General features: G+C 43.5%; 2 protein-coding genes across 4 annotated transcripts in view; both read right to left on the reverse strand.

The window, feature by feature from the left end:
- RBPJ (recombination signal binding protein for immunoglobulin kappa J region) overlaps positions 1–5,516 on the reverse strand; it is a 96,150-nt gene extending 90,634 nt beyond the window's left edge. Inside the window, exon 1 of one of the 3 annotated variants that reach the window (XM_073342343.1) lies at positions 5,403–5,516. In XM_073342343.1, coding sequence (XP_073198444.1) covers positions 5,403–5,422 — 20 coding nt within the window. In that variant the 5' untranslated portion in view covers positions 5,423–5,516. The remainder of the gene's footprint in view (positions 1–5,402) is intronic. The other 2 variants (XM_073342342.1, XM_073342344.1) reach the window with 2 other exon arrangements.
- The window catches only part of SMIM20 (small integral membrane protein 20), a 175,681-nt gene that overhangs the window by 29,383 nt on the left and 122,008 nt on the right, over positions 1–24,290 (reverse strand). The window lies entirely within an intron of this gene.

The following is a 24,290-nucleotide window of genomic DNA, read 5'->3' on the forward strand; positions in this document are numbered from 1 at the left end:
AAATTGGTGAGGATTTTTACCAAACCTTCCCCAGGAAGTGGGGTGCAAGGGTTGGGAGGATTTTTGGGGGAAAGACATGGCCAAACTACGTTTCCCAGTAAACCCAGTTAAAGTTTGGTGGTGGCAGTGGAAATTCCAAGGGCAAAGGGTAAAATTTAATTTGTACCTTGGGGAAGTTTTAACCTAAGCTGGTAAAAGTAAGCTAAGGAGGTTTTCATGTAGGTCCCCACATCTGTACCCTAGAGTTCAGAGTGGGGGAGGAACCTTGACAAAGGCCGTTCATGGTCTGTCTCCACACTACCTATTAACTCATATATGCCACAGAGACATCAACTCCTACCTCCAAACAACCCATGATGCCAGCCACTACCACCCACTTGTTACATTTTTTAAACACCTTTGATGCTTCCTCATATGCTGTCCCTCATGCTTGTGAGGAACTCCCTGTAAACATCTCCAAAAACTCACTCATTCTCCTCTACACTCTCTTTTGGTCAGCAGCCTATGACACCATGTGGCACACAGGGCTGCTGTAAAGATGTCAAAAATTTTTCCTAGATGGGTTGCCATGGCAACTGTGCTATTGCTCCAAGGTAGACATGTGCAAGTGGCTCTAGACCATAAAACCAGCACTTGAAGATTCCAGAAGAACAGACTCTAGAAAGGCTTGATGCTGGAACCAAATTTATTTTATGCATTCACCAATGAACTGACATACATCATCTCAAGGAGATTCATGTAGTCCCATGATACCTGCTTGGCCTCAAGGGACTCTAACTTCCAAAAGACTGAAGAGAACCTGAACAGTGATATTGCTGCCAAAGGTGACTACTGTAAGAAATGGAGACAAACCAAGTACATGAAACACTGCATCAGCATGCTTCCTCTTACATCATGAGGAGAGCCAACTTGAGCTTAAATATGTTTTTGAACGGTCAGAAGTTGGCATATGTTCTAAAACCAATGTATCAAGGGGTTACTCTAAATCACACACTTATACACAAATGCCACCTCACTAAAGTAGTTCAAAAAATCAAGAGCAGAAACTGTCTTCTGAACAAACTAGTAGTTTCCTCTTGGGGAGTCAATGCGCTATGTGGTTTGGGGCTCACCATATGCTACTGAGAGGGAGAATGTTGTGCCCATTTGATTAAGCTCTGCACATGCTACACTAGCAGACAAACAACTCAATCATACCATGAGAATTATTACCAGGCACCCTCAAGACAATAAAACTTGTATGTTTACCAATCCTAGCCAAAAATCCTCAACCTAACAGCTAGCATCACAATATAGCGAATAAACTGATCAGGGTGCAAAGTACCTTTATCAAGACACCAAGATATAGCAAATGAATATATGGGATGTACCCCATCACCAACTGCACAGCAGAAATCTTATCTGGACAGTGCTGCACACACTCTGTGCAACTGATATCATCCTCCGCTCACCATGGTGATCAGAATTGAGAGAGAACCTCTCCCACCGCCTGTAACTCTCACATCACCACCAGGCTGGATGAACAGCAACCTGACTTTGGGCAACTATGCCACCTTTGGAGACAGTTCAATAGGTCCAGGTGTGGCAGGGTTTGCTATGCCAAGACAGACCATGTCTAGGGCATCAAGGACAGCCCTCTGTGCACCTTTAATGCTGTGCAGGAAGCTGCATACATGCGGGATGGCTGCACTTTTTGTGTTGGATTCCCCAGAGGTCTTCCCATAGTGAACACTGCTGACTCAATGGCCACTTACCGGCTCAAGACCATTTAGCTGTTTTGGCATTGGTTTGTTTTTTAAAAGCTTGTCTTGCTCACATGCAGTCATGTGCATACTCTCCCTCTGTAAATACATATAGTGTGTGTGTGTTTGTGTCATATCCTTTTTGTGATACCTACAAAAAACTTGACAATGGAAATGCTGCTGGTATACTAATACCACTGCCTATCGTGCTGACCAATACTGTCTCATTGTTTCCTTGTACTCCCCCCATCTGTCTGTTTATAGCCATCTTGTCTCGCACTTAAAATGTAAGCTCTTTGAAGCCTGGACCGTTTCTTTGTTCTGTGTTTGTACAGCACCCAAGTACAATGGCGTCCTGGTCCATAACTAGGGCTCCTAAGCACTACAGTAACAAATAAATAATAATAAATCTGATAATATTACACCTATAATTAAAAACTGTATAACCATACATTATTCACACAGCTAAGTCTACGAAAAAACAAGCTCATATTATTGTTACCCCATCCACCTCTGTTTGCTTATATCACCCATCTTGTTTTAAACAAAACTAAGATCTTTGGTGCAGAAATTGTCTTTCACTATGTCATATATTTGTATGAGGCTTATCACAATGGGTTCCTGACCTAATTGGGGCCTTTAGGTACTTCCATAACACAAAATTGCTCAGAATGAAGGTTTCTTATTGAATCTATGCATCTCTAATAGCTGATATTTTCATTAATACTTCATAGCCTTAAAGTGATTAACGTTTTCCCAATCATTTACATTCTGCAGAAAAGCTTATGATATTCTGTCCATAAGTTATCCATTTCCATTAGTAAAATATTTTTGAGAATAAGACATTTTCAGTTACTTGTCTGCTACATTTCTAACACATTTTTCATTATCTCTCTCTCTGCCCCTGAAGTGAGTAACTTAGGTTCAATCATAATAATGACTGTATACTTCACTATTCCGATAAAAATGTATTTGAAATAAAATGGTTACAGTCTATAACTTCGTGTAGATAAGAAAGCAGGTAGGTTTTGGTCATACCGGAAAAACAACTTATGTGGTGAAGCGCTAACCTCGCTATTTCATGAACAGGTTACTGGCACAAGTGAATAGATGTATGCAGGTTTATTTACTGTAATTTAAGTTTTAGCATTCACAGTTTTCATAGAAAGATTGTTTTTATAGAAAGACATTCAACTTGCATTGACTAGAAAACAATCACTTACATGCTTTGTCTAGCAATCTCAGTGTCAATAAAATTGCAAGCCACCACTGAAAAATTTTCACTTACTAAAGGACACATCAGATTTTAATTTTAACATAGCCACAATGAAAACAGGATATAACATTGCATAACATTAGTATAACATTGCTAATTCAAAACTAGAGTTTAATACTGCTAATCCACAAACCTAGTAATTCTCGCAAAAAACATCAACTCATTCCACTTTATAATATGAAATATTATAAATCATGGCAAACTAAACTACTCCTGTCAAAATTTAGTCATCTGCATTTAGCAAGGTTCTACCAGATAGCAGGTCCTGAGACCATCATTCAGTATACTAACATACACTCCTCAACACAATAAAGCCACACCTGTTAATAAATTTTAGCATGTCTTTTAAAGTCTACCTGTGTGATAGACATATGCTTGAAGTGATTAGCCATAATAATAATAAAAAATGATTCAGGGTCTCAGGTAGTAACAAATGATCTCCCACCTTTAATAAGTACAGTATTATGATTCACGGTTTCAGGGAGTAACAATGAACTCCTTCCTTTAATAGGAATTAGTAAATTTATACAGGTTTTGATCAATACAACCAATTTTAGAATCCTCAAACACACACAGTCTTTTCTGTTCTCATGTTAAAGCACAATGTATTTTCTTCTCTCCTACTGTTAGCCTGGTATAATCATTTCTAAGAAATTTTCTAGGATTATGAATTAGTCAAAAGGTAGTACATATCTCCTAAGAAGAGACAGGATGATACAGACCTGAGAGCATTATTGATAGCAGTTTGCTAATCAACAAGCAAAGAAAATAACTGTCAAATGATCAGACAATTAAATGAAATGAACATAAACTGGAATACAATTCATCCATAACTAACCCCACAGCAACATTTAAAACAAACATTTTAAAGCACTTTTTTGTCTTGTTCCCCACAACCCTTAGAACTCTAAATAGTGCCATCCAGAAACTGTAACAAACACCTGCTGCCTTAAAGAATATTAAATAGGAAAAATGAGCAACAGCAGCAAGCTCCATTTGAACACGAAAGAAACAAGGCAACATCCAGGCAGCAGCTTAGATCTTGTTTTCAACAATCAAGATTAAAAATGGAACAACCATTGAGGCCAAAATGAAACAAGAAAAATACCATAATGCCACTTTTGCCAAGAGAACAAAAGCAACCACCAACCCCACCCCAAACAGGCTGCTGGCCTCTCTAACCACATAGCCATAGCTGGAGATAATGTAATCTCATGGGGAAAAGAGTACTTTTGTGTGTTTGTGACATTCACTGTGAAAATATCAAACTAAGTCCACAATGTAAAGATACCCAGCAATATTCTTACGAACCAGGATTTTGTTATGAACAAACAGGTGGTGAGCAGACAAGGCCCGCTATTGTACTTGGAGCCCCATCCCTCAAGAGTCAGTGTGTGTTCAGTGGAGTGGACGCAACTACACAGTGTGACCCAAGACTGGGGGTATGGTGCCTGCTTTGTGCAGTGTAACTCAAGATGTGGCAGAGGTGTGCAAAACAGCTGCTGATGCACCCTACCACTACAGTGAATCTACCATTATTACCTAACAGCAGCTGACTAGGAGTATGCCACCGATTACCATGACACAGTTTACAGGTGGAAGGCCATTATTCAGTATGACCCAGTGGCCTTAATGGGGATGGCAAGTAGTTTTCATGCGGAGTCAATTAGGAGCAGATGGAGTGGGAAGGCTGCTATTCTTCTGTTGGGAGGGAGGCAGCTAAGAATATTCACTTGTAACCCAGAGAATGGTGAACAGGCAAGGAAAGGGGAACTTCCACCCACTTCTGCAAGACAGCAGGGGGTCTTGCTTGGGAAGAGACTGTTCCTACTGAATGGGACCTAGAGCCTGATGAATTCAGCGCACCCCGGCGCGCGGGGAAGGAGTGCTCTGCCCCCTCTCAGCGCGCCCTGCTAGAAAGGAGGAAGGCACCAGGCGGCTTTCCCACAGCAAGACAGGAGCCTTTGTCTGGTGCCCCAGGGCCGGTGGCTGAGGGGGCCTCAGCCCGGACCCGGGCTGGGAAGCCCCACGAACAGGTACCCACCGTGGGGGTGGGGGAGAGAAGAGTGTGCCCGGCACCGAGCCCGCTCCCCCGTCCCGCCTGGGATTTGGGAATCTCGGCCCTCCCTGGACCCGCCCCCAGACTATCCACCTGGGGATCCCGGCCTATCACCCGGGGGCCTTCTCCGGTGCAGCCACCTGGGGGGTCCCAGCCCCCGAGGGTCTGTGTCTCGTGGCCTCCCCCGGATCGCCCGGCTAGGAGCTCCCGCCTCCCCAGACTGGCGACGGGGAAGCAGCAGGGCCAGAGGACGACGGTGGGTGAACCCCAGTGCCCGCGGAAAGGGATCGCTCCCGGCCCGGCGCTGCGAACCCCCCGCACTTACCCTGTCACAACAGGCGCCATCTTCCACAAACTCTCGCCAAAACTCCTACTCTCGCGAGACCTGCCTCCTCCTCCCCAGGCCGAGTGCGCGCGTGCGCGGGCCCGTGAGACAGACACGCGGTCGCGGAAGGGAGAGAGTGGGGAGGCGCGCCGCCCCCTCATCCCGGGTTCTCCCCTCAGACACAACAGCAGCAGCAGGCGTGGGAACCTGCCCAAGGCTCGCGAGAACTCCAGCAGCGGCCTGCCCGGCGCTAAGCCAGACTCGTATCGCGAGAACAGAGTGAAGGGGAGGGGGTGGGGGATTCCCTCGCTGCCGCGCTGCGCGTTTGTGGTCCTTGTTTCTCTGAATCTCCCTGAGCCGGCGGCGGGCGAGGACTAAACCATTCGGGGGAGAGGTGCGGTAGGGACCATTTGCGTGGGGCAGTCAGGCCCTGTCCCACAGGCAGGGAGCGGAGCGGTTCCCTCGCGCGCCTCTGCCTCTTGCCGGCACGCAACGTGCCCGGCCGCGGGGCTGGCAGCGCTCCGGCGGGGCGTGGAGCCGCCCCGGCCTTCGCTCCAGCGCCGCCCTCCCCGCGGGGCGGGACGGCCCAGCCCGGCTCGGGCAGCCGCCCGCGGTAGGAGGTTGCACGCTGGGTAACCGCTGATGTTCTAGCTCCTTGCGGCCCATTCGTCTCCCCTGCCCGCCACCCTCCATCCCCCTCTATTTTAGGGACTCTCTGAAACCCACTCTTTTCCAGGGGCGGTGCGTCCTTTCTCCCTTCCTCACTAGGCTCCCCCACTCTCCCACGCGGGCCTCCCTGGGACAGCCCCCATGCTAGGTTACCAGGGCACCCCAACTGGCCAGGGGCTCTGCGTGCATCCCCCTTTCCCCTGCTCGGTTACAGACAGATAAGTAGAGAACTGCCGTGGTGGTGAGCATGGGCCTCACTTTCTTCAACACAATTAACTTGGCAACTGCCTTTTGGCTGCACTGGAAAGGTAGAGGGGAGAATGAGCAGGCAAGAGAAACAATGTCAGTAACCAGGCTATTAAATGATCTACACATGGACAAACTTCTTAGAATCATAGAATATCAGAGTTGGAAGGGACCTCAGGAGGTCATCTAGTCCAACCCCCTGCTCAAAGCAGGACCAATCCCCAATTAAATCATCCCAGCCAGAGCTTTATGAAGCTGGGCCTTAAAAACCTTTAACAATGGAGATTCCACCACCTCCCTAGGTAACCCATTCCAGTGCTTCACCACCCTCCTAGTGAAATAGTTGTTCCTAATATCCAACCTAGACCTCCCACACTGCAACTTGAGACCATTGCTTCTTGATTTTATCATCTGCCATCACTGAGAACAGCCGAGCTCCATCCTTTTTGGTACCTCCCTTCAGGTAACTGAAGACTGTTATCAAATCGCCATCTTACTCTTCTTCAGACTAAATAACCCCAGTTCCCTCAGCCTCTCCTTGTAAGTTATGTGCTCCAGTCCCCTAATCATTTTCATTGCCCTCCGCTGGACTCTCTCCAATTCATCCACATCCATTCTGTAGGGGGACCAAAACTGGATGCAGTACTCCAGGTATGGCCTCACCAGTGCCGAACAGAGCAGAATGGTCACTCCCTCGGTCTGCTGACAATGCCCCTACTAATACAGCCCAATATGCTGTTGGCCTTCTTGGCAACAAGGGCACACTGCTGACTCATATCCAGCTTCTCTTCCACTGTAATCCCCGGGTCCTTTTCTGCAGAACTGCTGTTTAGCTAGTTGGTCCCCAGCCTGTAGTGGTGCATGGGATTCTTCCTTCCTAAGTGCAGAACTCTGCACTTGTCCTTGTTGAACCTCATCAGATTTCTTTTGGCCCAATCCTCCAATTTGTCTAAGTCACTCTGGATCTTATCCCTATCCTCCGTCATATCTACCTCTCCCCCCAGCTTAGTGTCATCTGCAAACTTGCTGAGGGTCAATTAATCCCATCATCCAGATCATTAATAAAGATGTTGAACAAAACCGGCCCCAGGACCGACCCGTGGGGCACTCCCCTTGATACTGGCTGCTAACTAGACATCGAGCCGTAGATCACTACCAGTTGAGCCCAACAATCTAGCCAGCTTTCTATCCACCTTAGAGTCTAATATAGTCTTGGCAGCAGGGATTTAAGAGGAAGTGGGAAATCCTGATTTGGGGCCCTAAAATTGGCATTTAGGAGCCTAAAAGATTATTTGCATAACTAAACGTGCACTAGGACTTTCCAGTTCAGGGTCTGAATGTATATCAGATGTGGACTACATTTGAAAAGTAGACTACTGATGTGCAAGATCACTACTAGCTCTTCCTTCACCCCTTCAGCTTCCTCTTGCTGCTTCTGTAGTATCAGAAACCATCTAGCTTAACACTCAGATCCTCCATATTAATAAAAAAAAATGCAATATGAGAATGAGATTCTAAAGTTTACTTCATTCTTATCACTCTACTTTGGCAGGTCTGGCTCTATCATCTATATGATTTTTGGTCTGCTTCTTCAGCTTATTCTCTACTGCTAATATAATGCAATGGAAAACAGCTTCCTAGACAAACTACAGTAAACTTGTGCATTTTAAAAGACTGCTTTGCCACAGAGTTTGCTGTAGTTGTACAAACAACTAGTGTTAGTTATCATTACGAATACTCTTTTCCCACCATAATTTCTCCCTCCTCATTAGTTGCAAAAGGATTTTGATTGGTTCCTTACAGGTACACTCCTCATCTGAAGCACAATGCGTACTGCAAATCCTCTGTATTGTTTGTGGAGCAGTAACTCACAATCCCCCTTTAAAAAGCTCTTCCTGAAAACATCTTTTTTTTCCAAGACTGATGAATGATCTCAGTTCATGCTAGTTCCATTGCAGTAAGAATGGTTTCTGGATTTTTGCCCTAGTTTGTCTGTAAATGGTTATTTTGTGGGGCCTCTTCTTTTTGTGTGTGTTTTGAATCAAACTGGAAAATCTAAAAATATTCTTGTGTACCATATGTCAAGACTTTAATATTTTCCAAAGAGGACATATTTTGATTTAAAAAATTGGATCCCAGAAAGGTATATTGTTTCCAAGGATTAATCATTAATAATTTGAGAAAAGTGCTTTCTATCACTGATTCAGATGCATTTTTAAAAACCCCAGGATACATATTAAACTATTTTTAAAAAATTATAAGTATTCTATAGTAGCCTAAAAGGTCACTCACCCTAACAGTCCAGAATTAAAAATCAGGAACACAAACCATAAAATCAGAGACAGGGCTACCAATGTGATATATGCCATCATGTGCCAGCAATGCCTCTCTGCCATGTACGTTGGCCAAACCGGACAGTCTCTACTCAAAAGAATAAATGGACACAAATCTGACATCAGGAATCATAACATTCAAAAACCGGTAGGAGAACACTTCAACCTCTCTGGCCTCTCAGTAAAAGAGTTAAGGGTGGCAGTTTTGCAACAGAAAAGCTTCAAAAACAGACTCCAGCGAGAAACTGCTGAGCTTGAATTAATATGCAAACTAGATACCATTAACTTGGGTTTGAATAGAGACTGGGAGTGACTGGGTCATTACACATATTGAATCTATTTCCCCATGTTAAGTATCCTCACACCTTCTTGTCAACTGTCTAAATGGACCATCTTGATTATCACTACAAAAGTTTTTTTCTCCTGCTGATAGCCTGTTACAGTTTGTATGGCGACTTCCACCTTCTCTGTATGTAGATATATATCTTCTTACTATATGTTCCTTTCTATGCATCTGATGAAGTGGGCTGAAGCCCACGAAAGCTTATGCTCTAATAAATTTGTTAGTCTCTAAGGTGCCACAAGTACTCCTGTTCTTTTTCCAGATACAAACTAACACAGCTGCTACTCTGAAATCTGGAAAGAAAATAAACTTCAGGCAAATTTAAATTTTTGGATGGACTTTTTTAAAGTATTGCTAGTACTGACTGTTTTTTGTTATTTCACAAAGTGCTGAGTATTTAATTCCTAATGATTTCAATGGGAGTTGAGAGCACCCACCACCTCATGAGACAGGGCCCTAACATCTGATCCTTAATGGAAGACAGTACCAGATCTGAGGAATAAGAACAACTTTAGATACAGTATAGGGCAGTAAGGACTTTGGATTTATTTGTTATACAAGGCAGTCTGTGCCAATCCAGTATACAGTCTTGTATCTAACCCAGCCCCTATTGAACTCAATGGAAAGAGTTCTAAATCAGGTATTAGGGACTACATTTTCAAAAGTGACTAGCAATTTTGGGAGCCCAACTTGAAACACAAAGGGGACTGATTTCAGAAAGTGCTGAGCACCTGTCCTTTAAAATTTAGTCCCCTTTCAAGGTGTCAGTTTGGGCATCCGAAAACAGTAGGATTAAAATTTTCAAAAGTGACTAAGGAAGTACTGTTTTTTAACCTAGTTTATAAACTCTTTGTGGCAACTACTGGCTGCTACTACTACAGTTTGTACAGTGCCTAGTACAATGGGGCCCCATTCTTGGTTGATCCTTAGGCACTGTTTTAATAAACGTAAGAGTCGTTAATAATTGTATTTTTAACCCCTAGCTGCTTTATAAAAGATACTGACACTAATAAGCAACATATATGCCAGTACCTCACAGACTATCCATATCTTAGTTCATTATAAATAATACATTTCATCTCACGATGTTTCAGTTTACATTTCTGGATGTAAATCACATAAACTACTAGTACTTATTATGATATAACCTTTCTGGAATTTTATAAGCACAGGATGTGCAATATGGTTTAACCACGTTTCTAGGAAAGAAAATAAATACAGTTGCCCACAGAGTATATCTTACATCTAAGCTTGTGTGTATACACCAACAAAAGTTATCGCTTAAACTGCTAACTGAATAAGACCTAGATCTCAGAAGTGACTTTGCTGTTTAAAATGGAAGTTCTTATTCGGCATAGCTGAAAGAAAAGAAGGCAATATTACAGTATCTCCTTTTGATCAATAAGAATAGTTATTACTAGCAATCTCAAAAAGGTATGATTTTGAAATTAAACAGTTTACACTTGTGTGTTGTATTCTCAAGTAGGCCACTGGGACAAAAGAAAAGAAAAACTCTAATCTGTCTAAATCTTAATGCTAATAGGTTATATCTTACTATGTATTATTTTACTATTATTATGAAAGCTCCCAAAAGCTAGAGTCAGGTTGGGGCTGCATTGTGCTACACACTGCAAAAAAACCCGAGGTTGATAGTCCCAGCCCAAAGAGTTTATAATCTAAAGACAAAGTGCAACAAGTGAGCATAACAAACAATAGGAAGGAAGAGGGGGAGGGAGGATGAGGTTAACAGTATTAATATCGTGGTTATGTAGGTTAACAGTGTGCACTGATGGCTCTGAATCATTTAATTTTTTTAGCATCATTTTAAAAATTCCCTATCAAACCACAATCCCTCATACAGTATTACCATTTGTCCCCTACACACCACCACCTAGCTACAAGCATTTAATTGCAGTGTAGACATATTCATTGAATTCCAATACTGTGAAGGTGCAACTATGGGGTGCCCATTACCTCTCTCACACACCCAACAGTCAAAGTTCAGAACTGCTGACATTTTCAGGGCTCTTAAGATTTTGCACCGGACCCTGCCCTGGTGTTAGTGTGCGTTAAGAGAGCTATTGGGGCTGTGGCTCCTAGAGTACTTGCTTCGTGCAGTGGTAAATGCGTAATACACACCAAACCTGTTCTGGAATTAAGCAAACACTAGATATGATTACAAAATAATTTAATAAAAAGAGAAATAACGAATATCCTCTGGAATTTTATTCCGTAAGCATCTCCCCCAATCTTTCAAAATATGCTAGAGAAAAGTGAGATGATATGTCCCTTCTTGCCATTCTTTATTCTACATTTAGGATTGCTTCTGAGATGATAAGAATAGCTTAATAGGAGCAAATTCATTTTTGATTAAACCTTACTGAAATCAACAGAGTTACAACAGGAATTAAACTGGTCCATTTTTATTTTATTTTTAATGGAATTACATCTTTATGGATGCTTAATAATAAGTATCGAAAAGTACATCTCAGAGAAAAGACATTTGCCTGTTTATCTATAATTAAAATTGCACTCTGGATTGATCTGTGACAGCCACAATTTTGAACTGATGTGAAAATAGATGACAATTAAATCTATGTACCAATCTATGACCTATAAGGTAAAAATAAACTACACTTAAAACAGATGCCTTCCTGCAGGAAAAAGTAGTTAACCAGAGGTGCTGCCTCAGCTCTAATCTTTTCATCATGTACAATAGTGACCTACCTACATGCTGGTGCAAATCTCACACCCAGGACTGTCACTAAATAAGTGAGTTTACATGCTTGCTATTAAAGACATCCTTTGAAATAATGCATGTTTCCATATATCAGCACATGAACTCTGCAGGCCAATATGGAAAACATCAAAATCATGATTTTCTAGGAAAAGCCATGAAATAACCAAAACTCAAATTTGATTTTTACAGATGCAAAAGCAGACCACACCCTTGACTGTGCATACTTTGGTCTCATAGTTAGTGCATGAGGGAGTTTCAAACTAGCTATAAAAATATTACAGTGAAGACGTCAGCAGACCTACCCCATAAAAACGTCACTAGACACATACAATCCCTTGATAAAACTGCTGAAACTCTTTGACATAATTTAACCCATTTTACCATATAGTAGCAAAGTCTGGGCCCCAACCACAACTATGTAGAATGTGATAAAATACCAACAGAAATCCTTAACCTGCAATTCTACAAACCAGTACCACTGTATGTGTGTAATGCTGAGAGACGCCGGTCCTCACCGGGAGGGATTGAACCAGGGACCTGTGGAGCTTAGTGCAGGAGCCTCTGTTGCATGAGCTAAAAGCCAATTACCTCTCAGGCCTGGTCTACACTATGAGGTTAGGTTGAATTTAGCTGTGTTAGGTCAATTTTGTAATGAATGTGTCTACACAACCAACCCCGTTCTGCCAACCTAAAGGGCTCTTAAAATTGACTTCTCTACTCCTCCCTGATGAGGGGATTAGCGCTAAAATCAATGTTCCTGGGTCAAATTTGGGGTAGTGTAGACGCAGCACTGTGCAATTCGATGGTATTGGTCTCCGGGAGCTATTGCAGAGTGCTTCAATGTGACCGCTCTGGACCGCACTTTCAACTCCGTTGCGCTAGCCAGGTACACAGAAAAAGCACCAGGAACTTTTGAATTTCATTTCCTGTTTGGTCAGCGTGGCGAGCTCAGCAGAACAGGTGACCATGCAGTCCTAGAATCGCAAATGAGCTCCAGCATGGAGCAAACGAGACACTGGATCTGATTGCAGTATGGGGAGAAGAATCTGTGCAGGCAGAACTCGGATCCAGCAAAAGAAATGCTGATATATATGCTAAAATTGCACAGGGCATGGTGGAGAGAGGCTACACCAGGGATGCACAGCAGCGCTGCGTGAAAATTAAGGAGCTCAGGCAAGCCGACCAAAAGACAAAGGAGGCAAATGTTCACTCTGGGTCAGAGTCCCAGACATGCTGCTTCTTGCATGCCATTCTAGGGGGGGACCCTATCAGTACCCCAAAACTCTCTGTGGATGCCTGCAAGGTGGCAGCCTCATGCAACACAGATGAGGATTTTGTGGAGGAAGAGGAGGAGAATGCGCAGCAGGCAAGCGGAAAATCTGTTCTCCATGGCAGCCAGGACCTTTTCCTCACTCTGGAGCCAATACCCTCCCAGGGCATATTGTTCCTGGATCCTAAAGGCAGAGAAGGCACCTCTGATGAGAGAACATTTGTAAGGACACTACAAGGGTTAAAAGCAATTGTGTTTAATATTTGATTTGCCCTGAACAATTGGGATGCATTCGCAGCCAGTACAGCTAAAGGAAAGGTCTGTTATCGTGTCTGGGGATGGAGCGGGAATCCTCCAGGGACATCTCCATGAAGCTCTCCTGGAGGTACTCTGAAAGCCTTTGCAGAAGGTTTCTGGGGAGAGTTCCCTTATTTCATCCTCCATGGTAGGACACTTTACCATCCCAAGCCAGCAGCAAGAGGTCTGGAATCATTGCAGCACAAAGTGTGGCAGTGAATGGTCCTGGATTTTGGTTGCATTCATGCAACATTCGGTCTTTATCTTTCTGTGTCACCCTCTGGAGAGTGATATCATTCATGGTCACCTGGTTGAAATAGGGGAAGTTTTGTAAGGGAACAGTAATCCCCTCTGTTTGGTGATCACTGACACATTAGGATAGCTCAGTGGTTTGAGCACTGGCTTGCTAAACCCAGGGTTGTAAGTTCAGTCATTTAGGGATCTGGGCCAAAAATTGGGGATTGGTCCTGCTTTGAGCAGGGGGTTGAACTAGATGACCTCCTGAGGGTCCCTTCCAACCCTGATATTCTATTATTAGACCCCAGGCATGCTGGGCTAGTTGCGCTTGGCTAAAAGTGATCATCCTGGAGAATAGCCACGTGGGGGGAAAGGGGTTTGCTGCACATCCACCCCAAAACCGCAGCTCCTCCTGTTACCCGGGGTTCTTGCAACCCAAAGCTCTTGGTAACTTTTACTCTGTGCAAGGTGGTGTCAGGAAATAAATCAGGGGAGACATGGCCGTCTGGATGGCTGGCACAAACAGGACAACACAAGAGTGCTTTCACTTGAAGCTAAACTTTACTTAGTCTCAAGCACTTACACATGTCCGCAACAGGTTAGTAAAACACCCCCAACCCTTGATAATTACTAAAGCTAAGTGTAGCTCTCAAGTGACACAGCAGCAGGCTTCTGGTGACCAAATCTTCTGTCTGCCGGTGGGGACTGTAAAATATATCCAGAGGGAGAGTCCAAAAAGAGTTCAGCTACCTCAAAGTTTTCCCCCTTATTTATACATTAGTAATAGAATGACATGTCCCTTAAAGAAAACTTAAGTAAGTCAAGCAAGAGGTTCCTTCCGATTATTGATTAACCAGGATTGATTTTCCAGAGTTTGCAGCCTTGAGGCCCCAATAGGCATTCCTGGGGCACATTCTGCTCTTCCAAAATGCATGTATCAGCAACTTCAACACAATTCTCTTTAGGGAGGATGCGGGGTCAAGCTGCCCTTTCTGTGGCACCCAAAACCCCCTCCTCTCCTGCCTTGGTAAAGCTAAGTTTGATACATGGGCACTTTACGGCCTGCTGACTTGGCTGCTTTTAGCAATAAGCCATAGTGGTTTCAGGCACTTTACTGGTTTGCTGACATCTCCCCGTACACTCCTGTTGGTCAGCCATGTGTGAGGTGTCACCATACCAGCAGGCGCTCAATATAAAAGGCAAAATGTGACTTTGTACTTAAAACACGTCTGCTGTCTGCTGTGAATTGCTTGATTCGCTGTGAAAGAGTCTCCTTTTTGTTCTCAGAAATATATATTCTTAAAAGTCTATTCTCCCTTTTTTCCCCCCTGCAGCTGCAAATGCTTCTGTGCTCCCAGCATCAACTCCGTCCCTGAGGTTATCGCAGATTAGAAGGTGAAAAAAATGCACTTGCAATGACGTGTTCAGAGCTCATGCAGTCCTCCCACTCTGATAGGGTACAGCTGAATGCATGGAGACATTCAGTGGCAGAGGACAGGAAAGCATACAGTGAGCATGATTGGAACATGCAGGAGGAGATGCTGAGGCTAATGGGGGAGCAAACGGACGTGATGAGGCGTCTGGTAGAGCTGCAGGAAAGGCAACTAGAGTACAGACCACCACTGCAGCCATTGTGTAACCGCCTGCCCTCCTCGCCAAGTTCCATATCCTCCTTACCCAGACACCCAAGAACGCGGAGGGGGGAGGCTCCGGGCACCCTGTCACTTAACTCCAGGGTATGGCCCAAGCAACAGAAGGCTGTCATTCAAACAGCTTTGATTTGTAGTGTGGCTACAATAAGCAATGTGGCTTTGTCCTTCCCTCCTCCCCAACCGCACCCTATTATCAAACTTTTTGTACACCTGGGCTTCCTTTTACTAGCCAGCATTGTCAGTGATCTGAAGTTTTTTTAAATAAATAAAGAATGAATGTATTCAGAACAATAGGGACTTTATTTCCTGTGCCAGCTGTTGTCGAAGGCAGGAGGGGGATTAGCTTACAGGGAAGTACATTCACCAAAGGGGGCGGCTTTGCATCAAGGACAAACACACACAACTGTCACACCATAGCCTGGTCAGTCATTAAACTGTTTTTCAAAGCCTCTCTGATGCAGACCATGCGTCGGTATGCTCTTCTAATTGCCCTGGTGTCTGGCTATTCAAAATTGGCCGCCAGGTGATCTGCCTTAACCTCCCACCCTGCCATAAACATCTCCCCCTTACTCTCACAGATATTATGGATCACACAGCAAGCAGCAATAACGATGGGGATATTGCTTTTGCTGAGGTCTAACCTACTCAGCAAACTGCGCCAGCGCCCTTTTAAACATCCAAAGGCACATTCTACCACCATTCTTCACTTGCTCAGCCTATGGTTGAACTACTCCTTACTGCTGTCCAGGCTGCCTGTGTACGGCTTCACGAGCCATGGGAGCGAGGGGTAGGCTGGGCCCCCAAACATAACTATTGGCATTTCAACATCCCCAATGGTAATTTTCTGGTCTGGAAAGAAAGTACCTTCTTGCAGCTTTCCAAACAGCCCGGTGTTCCAAAAGATGCAAGCGTCATGCACCTTTCCCGACCATCCCATGATGATCCACCAGTGCTTGCAACAACATTGAGAAGTACCCCTTGCGGTTTATGTACTCTTTGGCAAGGTGGTCCAGTGCCAAGATAGGGATATGCGTTCCATCTGTTGCCCTACCACAGTTAGGAAACCCCATTGCAGCAAAGCCATCCACTATGACCTGCACATTTCCCAGAGTCATTACCCTACTTAGCAGAAGGGTATTGATTGCCCTGGCTACTTGGATCACAGCAACCCCCATGGTAGATTTGCCCAAATTGATTCCCCAACTGACTGGTAGCAGTCAGGCGTTGTAAGCTTCCACAGGGCTATTGCTACTCGCTTCTCAACTATCAGGGCAGGTCTCATCTTGGTATTCCTGTGGTTCAGGGTGGAGAAGAGCAACTCACAAAGTTCAAGGAAAGTAGCCTTACGCATGCGAAAGTTTCACAGCCACTGGGAATCATCCTGTATCTGCGACACTGTGCGGTCCCACCAGTCTGTGCTTGTTTGCTGGGCCCAGAATCAGCATTCCACTGTATCAGCCAGCCCCACTGCCACCATGATGTCCCAATTGCCACATCCTGTGCTTTCAGGAACGTCTGTGTCAATGTCCTCCTCACTATCTTCCTCGTGCTGGCGGCGCCTAGCTAGGCTCTGCACATAGTGCAGGATAATGCACAAGGTGTTTGCAATGCTCACAAAAGCAGTGTGCAGCTGAGTGGGCTCCGTGCTTGCTGTGCTATGGCATCTGCATGGATAACCCAGGAAAAAAGGCGTGAAATGATTGTTTGCCATTGCTTTCAAGGAGGGAAGAAGGGAGGGGAGACTGATGACGTACCCAAAACGACCCACGACAATATTTTTGCCCCATCAGGCATTGGGCGCTTAACCCAGAATTCCAATGGGCAGCGGGGACTATGAGATAGCTACCCACAGTGCACCACTCCGTGAGTCGATGCTAGCCACAGTATTGAAGACGCACTCTGCCGACCTAATGCACTTAGTGGGGACATGCACGATCGACTATAAAATCGGTTACTAAAGATTGACTTCTATAAAATCAACCTAATTTCATAGTGTAGACATGCACTTAGCTAAGGCTGTAGAGCAGACTTATTTTCTCTCTCTCTCTAAGTGGTCTTGGTGCCACTAGATGGGACAGAACACCACACCCAGAAGGTGTGTGGCTTACATGTGCACACAGGAATTTTACTATGATTTCAGAGCAGAACTAGGACATTCACCCCTTTGCAGGGAGTCAGGACAAGGCAGAGGTATCACTTTAATCCCACTTAAATCCTACTTTGATTCACACATGTGATGTATAGGCATCGTGCTGGTCCTCTGCACTGGGGCAAATTTAACCTGATGTGCTCGGTGACATAGGAGAAACTGTCCTTGTCCACAGTCTAGGAGGACAGTTTTTATTAGTTTGGTTCTATAGTTCAAACAAAAATAAATAGGAAAGTTATACATGCCGAATGAAGATTTTTTTTTCAAAACAGAAGGGAATAAATTGAAGACATTGTTGAGGAAACTTCATCCTGAAGAAAATGAGTGTGTGATATTGCCAAGTCAATGTCATTTTTGGTTTATTTGTAGTGAAAGGGATAGTTGTACGAATTTGACTTTCCAGGGCCTACTCTAACTTTTATGCAATAACTTTTTCATTTTGAACCTCTATTTTTCTGTATCGCTTTTGCATCCTGACAAAATGTGTATCAATGGTAATCCACTGGACTCTGACATAGCTATAAAGTGGAAGTAAATTCAAAAACAAATAGGAATGTCTTACTGCTTTTATGCACTGTATATGATATTCATGGATTAAAATAACCCTTCGGGGAATGACTTAAATATGATTCGTAGCTGTCTAGCCCATTAGTGCTGGATAAAATGGTGATGGGCATTTTATAAATGAATGGTCGAACAGAGAAGTCATGGCTGAGATACTGACTTTATATTTATTGCTGAAGTGAGTGGAAACATCATTAATTTTGATTAGTTTTAAATGAAATTCTAGTGAATGTTTATCTCAATATTTGTTTCAGAATTAACCTAACATTATTTGCTCTTTACACTTAATTCTGGCTTTTCAGTTTTTAAATGGCCTAGCCAGCTAAAGCCCTTTCTACAGCACTTGTAGACTGCCACCCATATTACTCATTGCTTAATTGTCAATTTGCTTTTCTGCTCATTTCTGGCCCTGATCCTGCTAGCAGTTAAGTTACATGCATCATGTTACTCATGTGAGTAGACCCATTGAAACTAATGGGACTAGTCTCCGTGGTAAAGCTACTTAAGTGTCTGCAGGTTTGGGCCCGGTATCACTGGCGACCTTTATTTTGTCAAGATTGTGAAACCTTTCCTGGAAGGAGTTAAGACTGAGCAGAATCATTTTCTTTGCCGTTCACATGTAGATACGTTTGCACAATTTCTCTTGGGCCTAATCCTGATTGATGGTGAGCACCTTCAGTTCCAATGGGAGTTGCACATGCTCAGCGTCTTTAAGGATCAGGCCTACAGTTCCTTACAAATGGGCATTATCATTTGAATTTAACTTTAGCCTGCTTTTCAGCTGTGCTACCTTCTTCCCCTGTTTATGAGTATGGAACAGGTTTTTTTATTTTTAAATTTTGTCATCCATAGGGCCCAGTTCATCAGTATTGCCTGAGCTGAGGCTGGCTCCAACGTGACGGGGTGTAAAGATAACTTTACATCACCTTTGCATCTCCCAAATTCTGGGGCTAGACAATATTTATATAGACCACTAGCAAAATTAGATCAGCTTGAGGATCTGCTTTACCTCTGCCTGGCTGTCAAGCACCCCAGGGAGACATTGCGGCAGCCAGGAATATTTAGAGTGCAGCTGCACTTCAGCCATAAACCCTTTCTCTGAAATACTTGCTTACATTGGAGCTAGAAGGGGAGTAGCAGGGAACGGTTACTCTGTCTTTCTATGATCCAGGTAGTCATAGAATTATAAAAATGTAGGGATGGAAGGGACCTTGAGAGGTCATCTAGCCCAGACCCCTACACTGAGGCAGGAGTCCTCCCACACCAGAGGAATTCCCTGGTGTCCTGTTACACCAGAACTATTACCCCTTTACACCATAGGGCAAACATAAATTGGACCCTGTCTATCAAGCCTTGAATGAGCTATAAACCTGTCAGGGAGGGGGAAGGAGAGGAAGGGAGGTTGTTTGCATGCCTACAAGATGCCCCGCACACTATGAATGACACTAGTTTATATAAAATGCAGCTCCTCATTTATAAAAATAGACACCACAGCTTTGCTGTCATTCGGAAGAAATAAATCCTCTGTGGCCCTGGAAAGAAACTTCAGTTTGGAGACTTTCATCAGTTCTATGTATCATTTTCAAAACAGTCCTTCATTTTGACCCATTGACAAAAACAACAATAAATGGAGATGAAAAATTAATGAAATCATAGTGTCTCTTGTTTGCATGCTGGAAAAAAAAATGGTATAATTAATCCTGACCCACTTCTCTGTCCTTTTAAGGATATATACCAAAGTGTTATTTCCTATGGAGGATTTTTGTATTTATTACCCATTTTACTTCCTTTTCCAGGAAAATTTCAATTGAATTGGGCAGCTAGAGGTCTGAATTATCCTCTAGCCCACATCATTTTTATTAATGGTGGAAAGAGCCATGCTGTGTACATGCAGTGTTCATTTTGATGAAGTCTCATCACCCTAGGACCTATGATTAATGACAGAGGAGGAGCACTGAAGAGACAGTTAGGGTTTTGCCAGCTTGTACTGTATATACAGCTGTTGCTGCATAGGGGAGGGAAATGTAAGGCCTGGCTGTCTGCTCAAAACAAAAAGAAATGGCACATGCTATTAGTTCCAGATCACTGGAGTCCCTGCACCACCATCTGCTTGGGGTCAGAGCAGTTGTCCGGGTCGGCGTCAGTCATGCACAAACTGAATGCTTACCACTGAGTTGCACTCGGCAGTACATATTTACAAGAACAATAAAGCAAACCTGCTCCCTAGACACAGGCAACACAATACTCTGTCACATTCCAAACAAAGGAACACAACAAAAGTTGATATGCATCACAAAAGACGTACTGGGGATCTCATCTTTGTAATTTCAGGCTGCTAACACAAATGGGGGTAGGGTGAAACTGTCACCAGTCAGCTGAAAAAATAGTGATTGTAGCACTGTATTTGTGTCAGACATAGTAACGGATTCAGAGACATGAGAACTTGAAAAAGATGCCTCGGGCAGCAAGCTCTCCATAATTGAAACAAAGAATGAGACCTTTTCATGGATCTCTGTATCTTTCTGTGCATCGATCGGCATGTATGTATGTATAGTTCAGTCTATGACTCTGTCCTTCTTTAAGTGCACAAAGAGTCTCTAACTAGATGGATCTTTGATAATTTCACACTTTAACAAGCTCCAGTAACTAATGGAGTAACAGCATTTTTGTGTGGCAATGCATGTTCTCTGGAGGATCCTTTGAGCTTCCCAATTTACAATCTGCTTTGCGCAGAGTGAACTCAGAGTTTAGCTCTCATTAACAATTTTCTTTCACCTAGCTTTCCAAGCTGAGTTTAGTTAAGTTTCCAGTAGGGAGCGTAATAAATGTTTCATAAAGCAGAGATGGCTGAGGGGGAAAACAAATAACTTCTTCTCTTGTGTTAGAGTGAGGCGCCTCAGTCTGGCCAGGTGTCTCTGCTTTTCATGTCAGGCTTTTCAATCAGGGTACTTCTGAGGGACCTAAGGCTAAGGCTACACGATAGCTTAAGTTGACATAAGTTAGCCACCCCCCGAGAGACATAACTTATGCTGATTTAACCACCAACGTAGCAGGACAGTTTCACCCGCCGACATAGCTACTGCCGCTCATGGGGGCTGAAGTAATTAAGCCAACAGGAGAGTTCTCCCCCCCTTTGGCTTAAAATGGCTACATTAAAGAGCTTACAGCAGTGCACCTGCATCCGAGCAGCTATGTCGCTATAAGCTCTCTAATGTAGCCATAGCCTAAGCCCTTCTTCAGCCCCAAAGGCAAACAGTGAGAAACTGACTCTCACGTAAAAAAACCTCTCTGATGCAAGAGTGGTAACATGGCTCACTTGATAGCATAGTGGAGATTGTTGCAAAACACACACACAGGGCTTTCCAGTGCTCCTGCACAAAAATGATAACACCCACTTAGCCAGCCCTTGAGAATATACCGTCATGCCTATGGGAATGGTTGTAGTCTGTCTTATGTTGCTACACAGTGTTTTTCACCTCCCACCTTGACATTTCATCTGAGCTGCATGGTCTTGTTAGCAAATCGTTAGCCTGGACCCACGCAGGCCAGATACTGATGGAGTCCTCCTTAACTGCTCTAGCATGTCCTTACTAACACCTGCCTGAGCCCTGGCAGAGGTAAGTCCGTATATATCTGTTACACCTATGCAACAGCTATAAGGCTGGTACCTGCTGCTTCCACCATGCACTGTTTTTGCCTGGTACATAATAAGTAGCAGTAGACCTTCGGGCTGGTTGCACCTGCTTTCCTGCCAAACTCCACCCACTTGGCCTAACATGCAGTAGTACGCACCAGATTGTGCAGGAGCTCTGAAGCTGGTTCTGCAGCCTTTTGCTGAATGTGGAGAAGCATTTACTCCACTCTGCAAAAATTTCACCGGAAGCAGTGCACATTGGCACTAGCTCAGGAGATGCACCGATGAAGCACCTGCATATCTCAGTCCTGAATTGGGCTCTACAAAGTTCATGTTCTATTCAGATAGCTTTTACGTGAATAGCCAGAGCTAAAGACAGGATTTGTTTAAAAAAAAAAATCAATGTTATAAGGACTGATTTTAAAAAGAAAAGCTATGTGGAGTCAGAACAGTAGTTCATTTATAGATTGTATATGATAGTGCTGAACATTTAAAGTGTAAATAATTTGCGGGCCCCTTAAATTAAAACAAACGAACAAAAAAAGCTGACAGACTGGATGTTTCAGGGGACTACTAATGGGATAAAGGGAGCCTTTCACCTCTAGGTCAGTGATCTAATCTGGTCGAAGTGTGAGAGACTGAAAGTCATGACCATCTGATAACTGTCCAGCAGCCTATGAGACATTATTTGTTGTTCTCTCAGTCTAGTTCCTAGAGGACAGGTGTCCACATCATGGAAGTCATCCCATTTGGCACTCACTTTCACTCTTATTGGCAGCCTCAGCAGAGAGGCCAAGGACTGAATGAGAGTGGAGAACAGATCACATTCTCACCCCCGTAAGTGGTGCCTCCTGAACAGAGTTCAGGCACATTTGTCAGACAGACAATGTTGTGGGAAACAAGGACTACTGTTACCTGTTCTTCAGATAAATGTAGGACTTAACAATCCAGGACTATTTCATGAGTGCTAAATTAACTAACAAAACAAGCTAAAGCAAGAATGCATTCTGGCTTCATAAAATAATTTTACATATAAAAATTCAGTTGTCTCCAAACAGTAAACAAAGTATGTGTGCGCACTTATGCACAGATGTGTGTGGGGATGTTTGTGTGCACTGCTGCTAAACTGTGCTATATTTTTCTTTTAGGAGGTTTTCAGTGAAGTTCTCTTCCATCTTTGTCTGCTCTTAAAACTAATCTAAATAAAAATCACTTACAAAGTTTCATGTTGAGGATGAACCATATGATAGGGCTCCATTTTATAAATGTAGGGATAGATTTTCAGAAGAGCTCCCACATAGGCACCTAAATGAAGTGGCCAGATTTTCAAAAGAGCTCAGTTCCCAGGAGTCCCATTGAAAACAATTCATTTGGGCACCTAAATGGGAGCTGAGCTGTTTAAAAAAAATCCAGCATAAAGGGTGCATGTCGTGCATTTGTGAAAATCTGGCCCAGAATAAATATTTGTATTGCCGCATTGTTTTGCCAGCATCAGCCTTGATCCCACATTCTCTCGCCAACCACCTTCTGACACTCTGATGCCAATACTTCTTCACCCGCCCTGAACTAATTCAAAATTTCACTACCCTGTCCTTCAAATCCCTTGTCAAGACCCACTTCTACCACAATGCCTACAGAAGAATGCTATCTGGTAATGGCTTGATAAATGGCCAATAGGGAATACTGAAATAACAAAACAAAAGTCAAATGGATATCTTGTAATTTTAAAAACAGACAATTCTGAATGATTCAAGACCAGCTAAGAGCACACTTTGTGTATAATATGTAATCATGTGCTACTATCGCTTGTTCTTTCCAACTGAGTATTACACCCACTTGTTGCATCTTGTCTTAATTAAATGGAAAGCTTTTCAGGACAGGTACCGCCTCTTATTTTGTGTGTCTGCACAGCCCTTGGCCGAAAGAGTCCCCCATTGTGACTGGGGTTTCAGGATACTAAAAATAAAAATAAATAAATAGGCAGCTTTAGAACTTGCCACCAAAGCCCTGTGGGTTATATTTATGCAGAATTTTTTTCCTGGATAAATCTTCACAAGCTGTTGCAGGCAGATCAGAAGGTCATATATACTTTTGTTCATTTCCTAAGTTACTACAAGTGGCTTAATAGAACCAGCAAAGCTTGTCTTTCTTGATCTGCCAGTGACTTCCACTCAGCTTCTTAACAAGGAAAATCATGTGGAAAACATAATTAACCATGGGGTTACATGAAAACTCATTTTTTAGATATACCTATATAAACTCTGGGAGGAAAAAAAGGTTGCAGAGTATTAAATACGTTAAACAGCCAGTCCTTAGTCAACACCTTGAAATAGCTTTATTCTCTTATTTTCCATATTTTTTTATTCTTCATTGTTTATAGAATCCTTTTGGGAAAAAACTCCAGCTGTTTTGTTTTGATCAGTTTTGTAACATTTGCTTTTTCCCTTTATGTAAAAATGGAAAAGAAGCTGTCATAAATATAAAGGGAAGGGTAATCACCTTTCTGTATACTGTACTATAAAATCCCTCCTGGCCAGAGGCAACATCCTGTTACCTGTAAAGGGTTAAGAAGCTCAGCTAACCTGGCTGGCACCTGACCCCAAGGACCAATAAGGGGACAAGACACTTTCAAATCTGGGGGGAGAGGCTTTTGTTTGTGCTCTTTGCTTACGTGGTTGTTCTCTCTTGGAACTGAGAGAGGTCAGGCAGAAATCCATCTTCTCCAACCCATCCTAATCCAAGTCTCCAATATTG

Source organism: Lepidochelys kempii, chromosome 4 (assembly GCF_965140265.1).
Source record: "Lepidochelys kempii isolate rLepKem1 chromosome 4, rLepKem1.hap2, whole genome shotgun sequence".
Taxonomy (NCBI): domain Eukaryota; kingdom Metazoa; phylum Chordata; order Testudines; family Cheloniidae; genus Lepidochelys; species Lepidochelys kempii.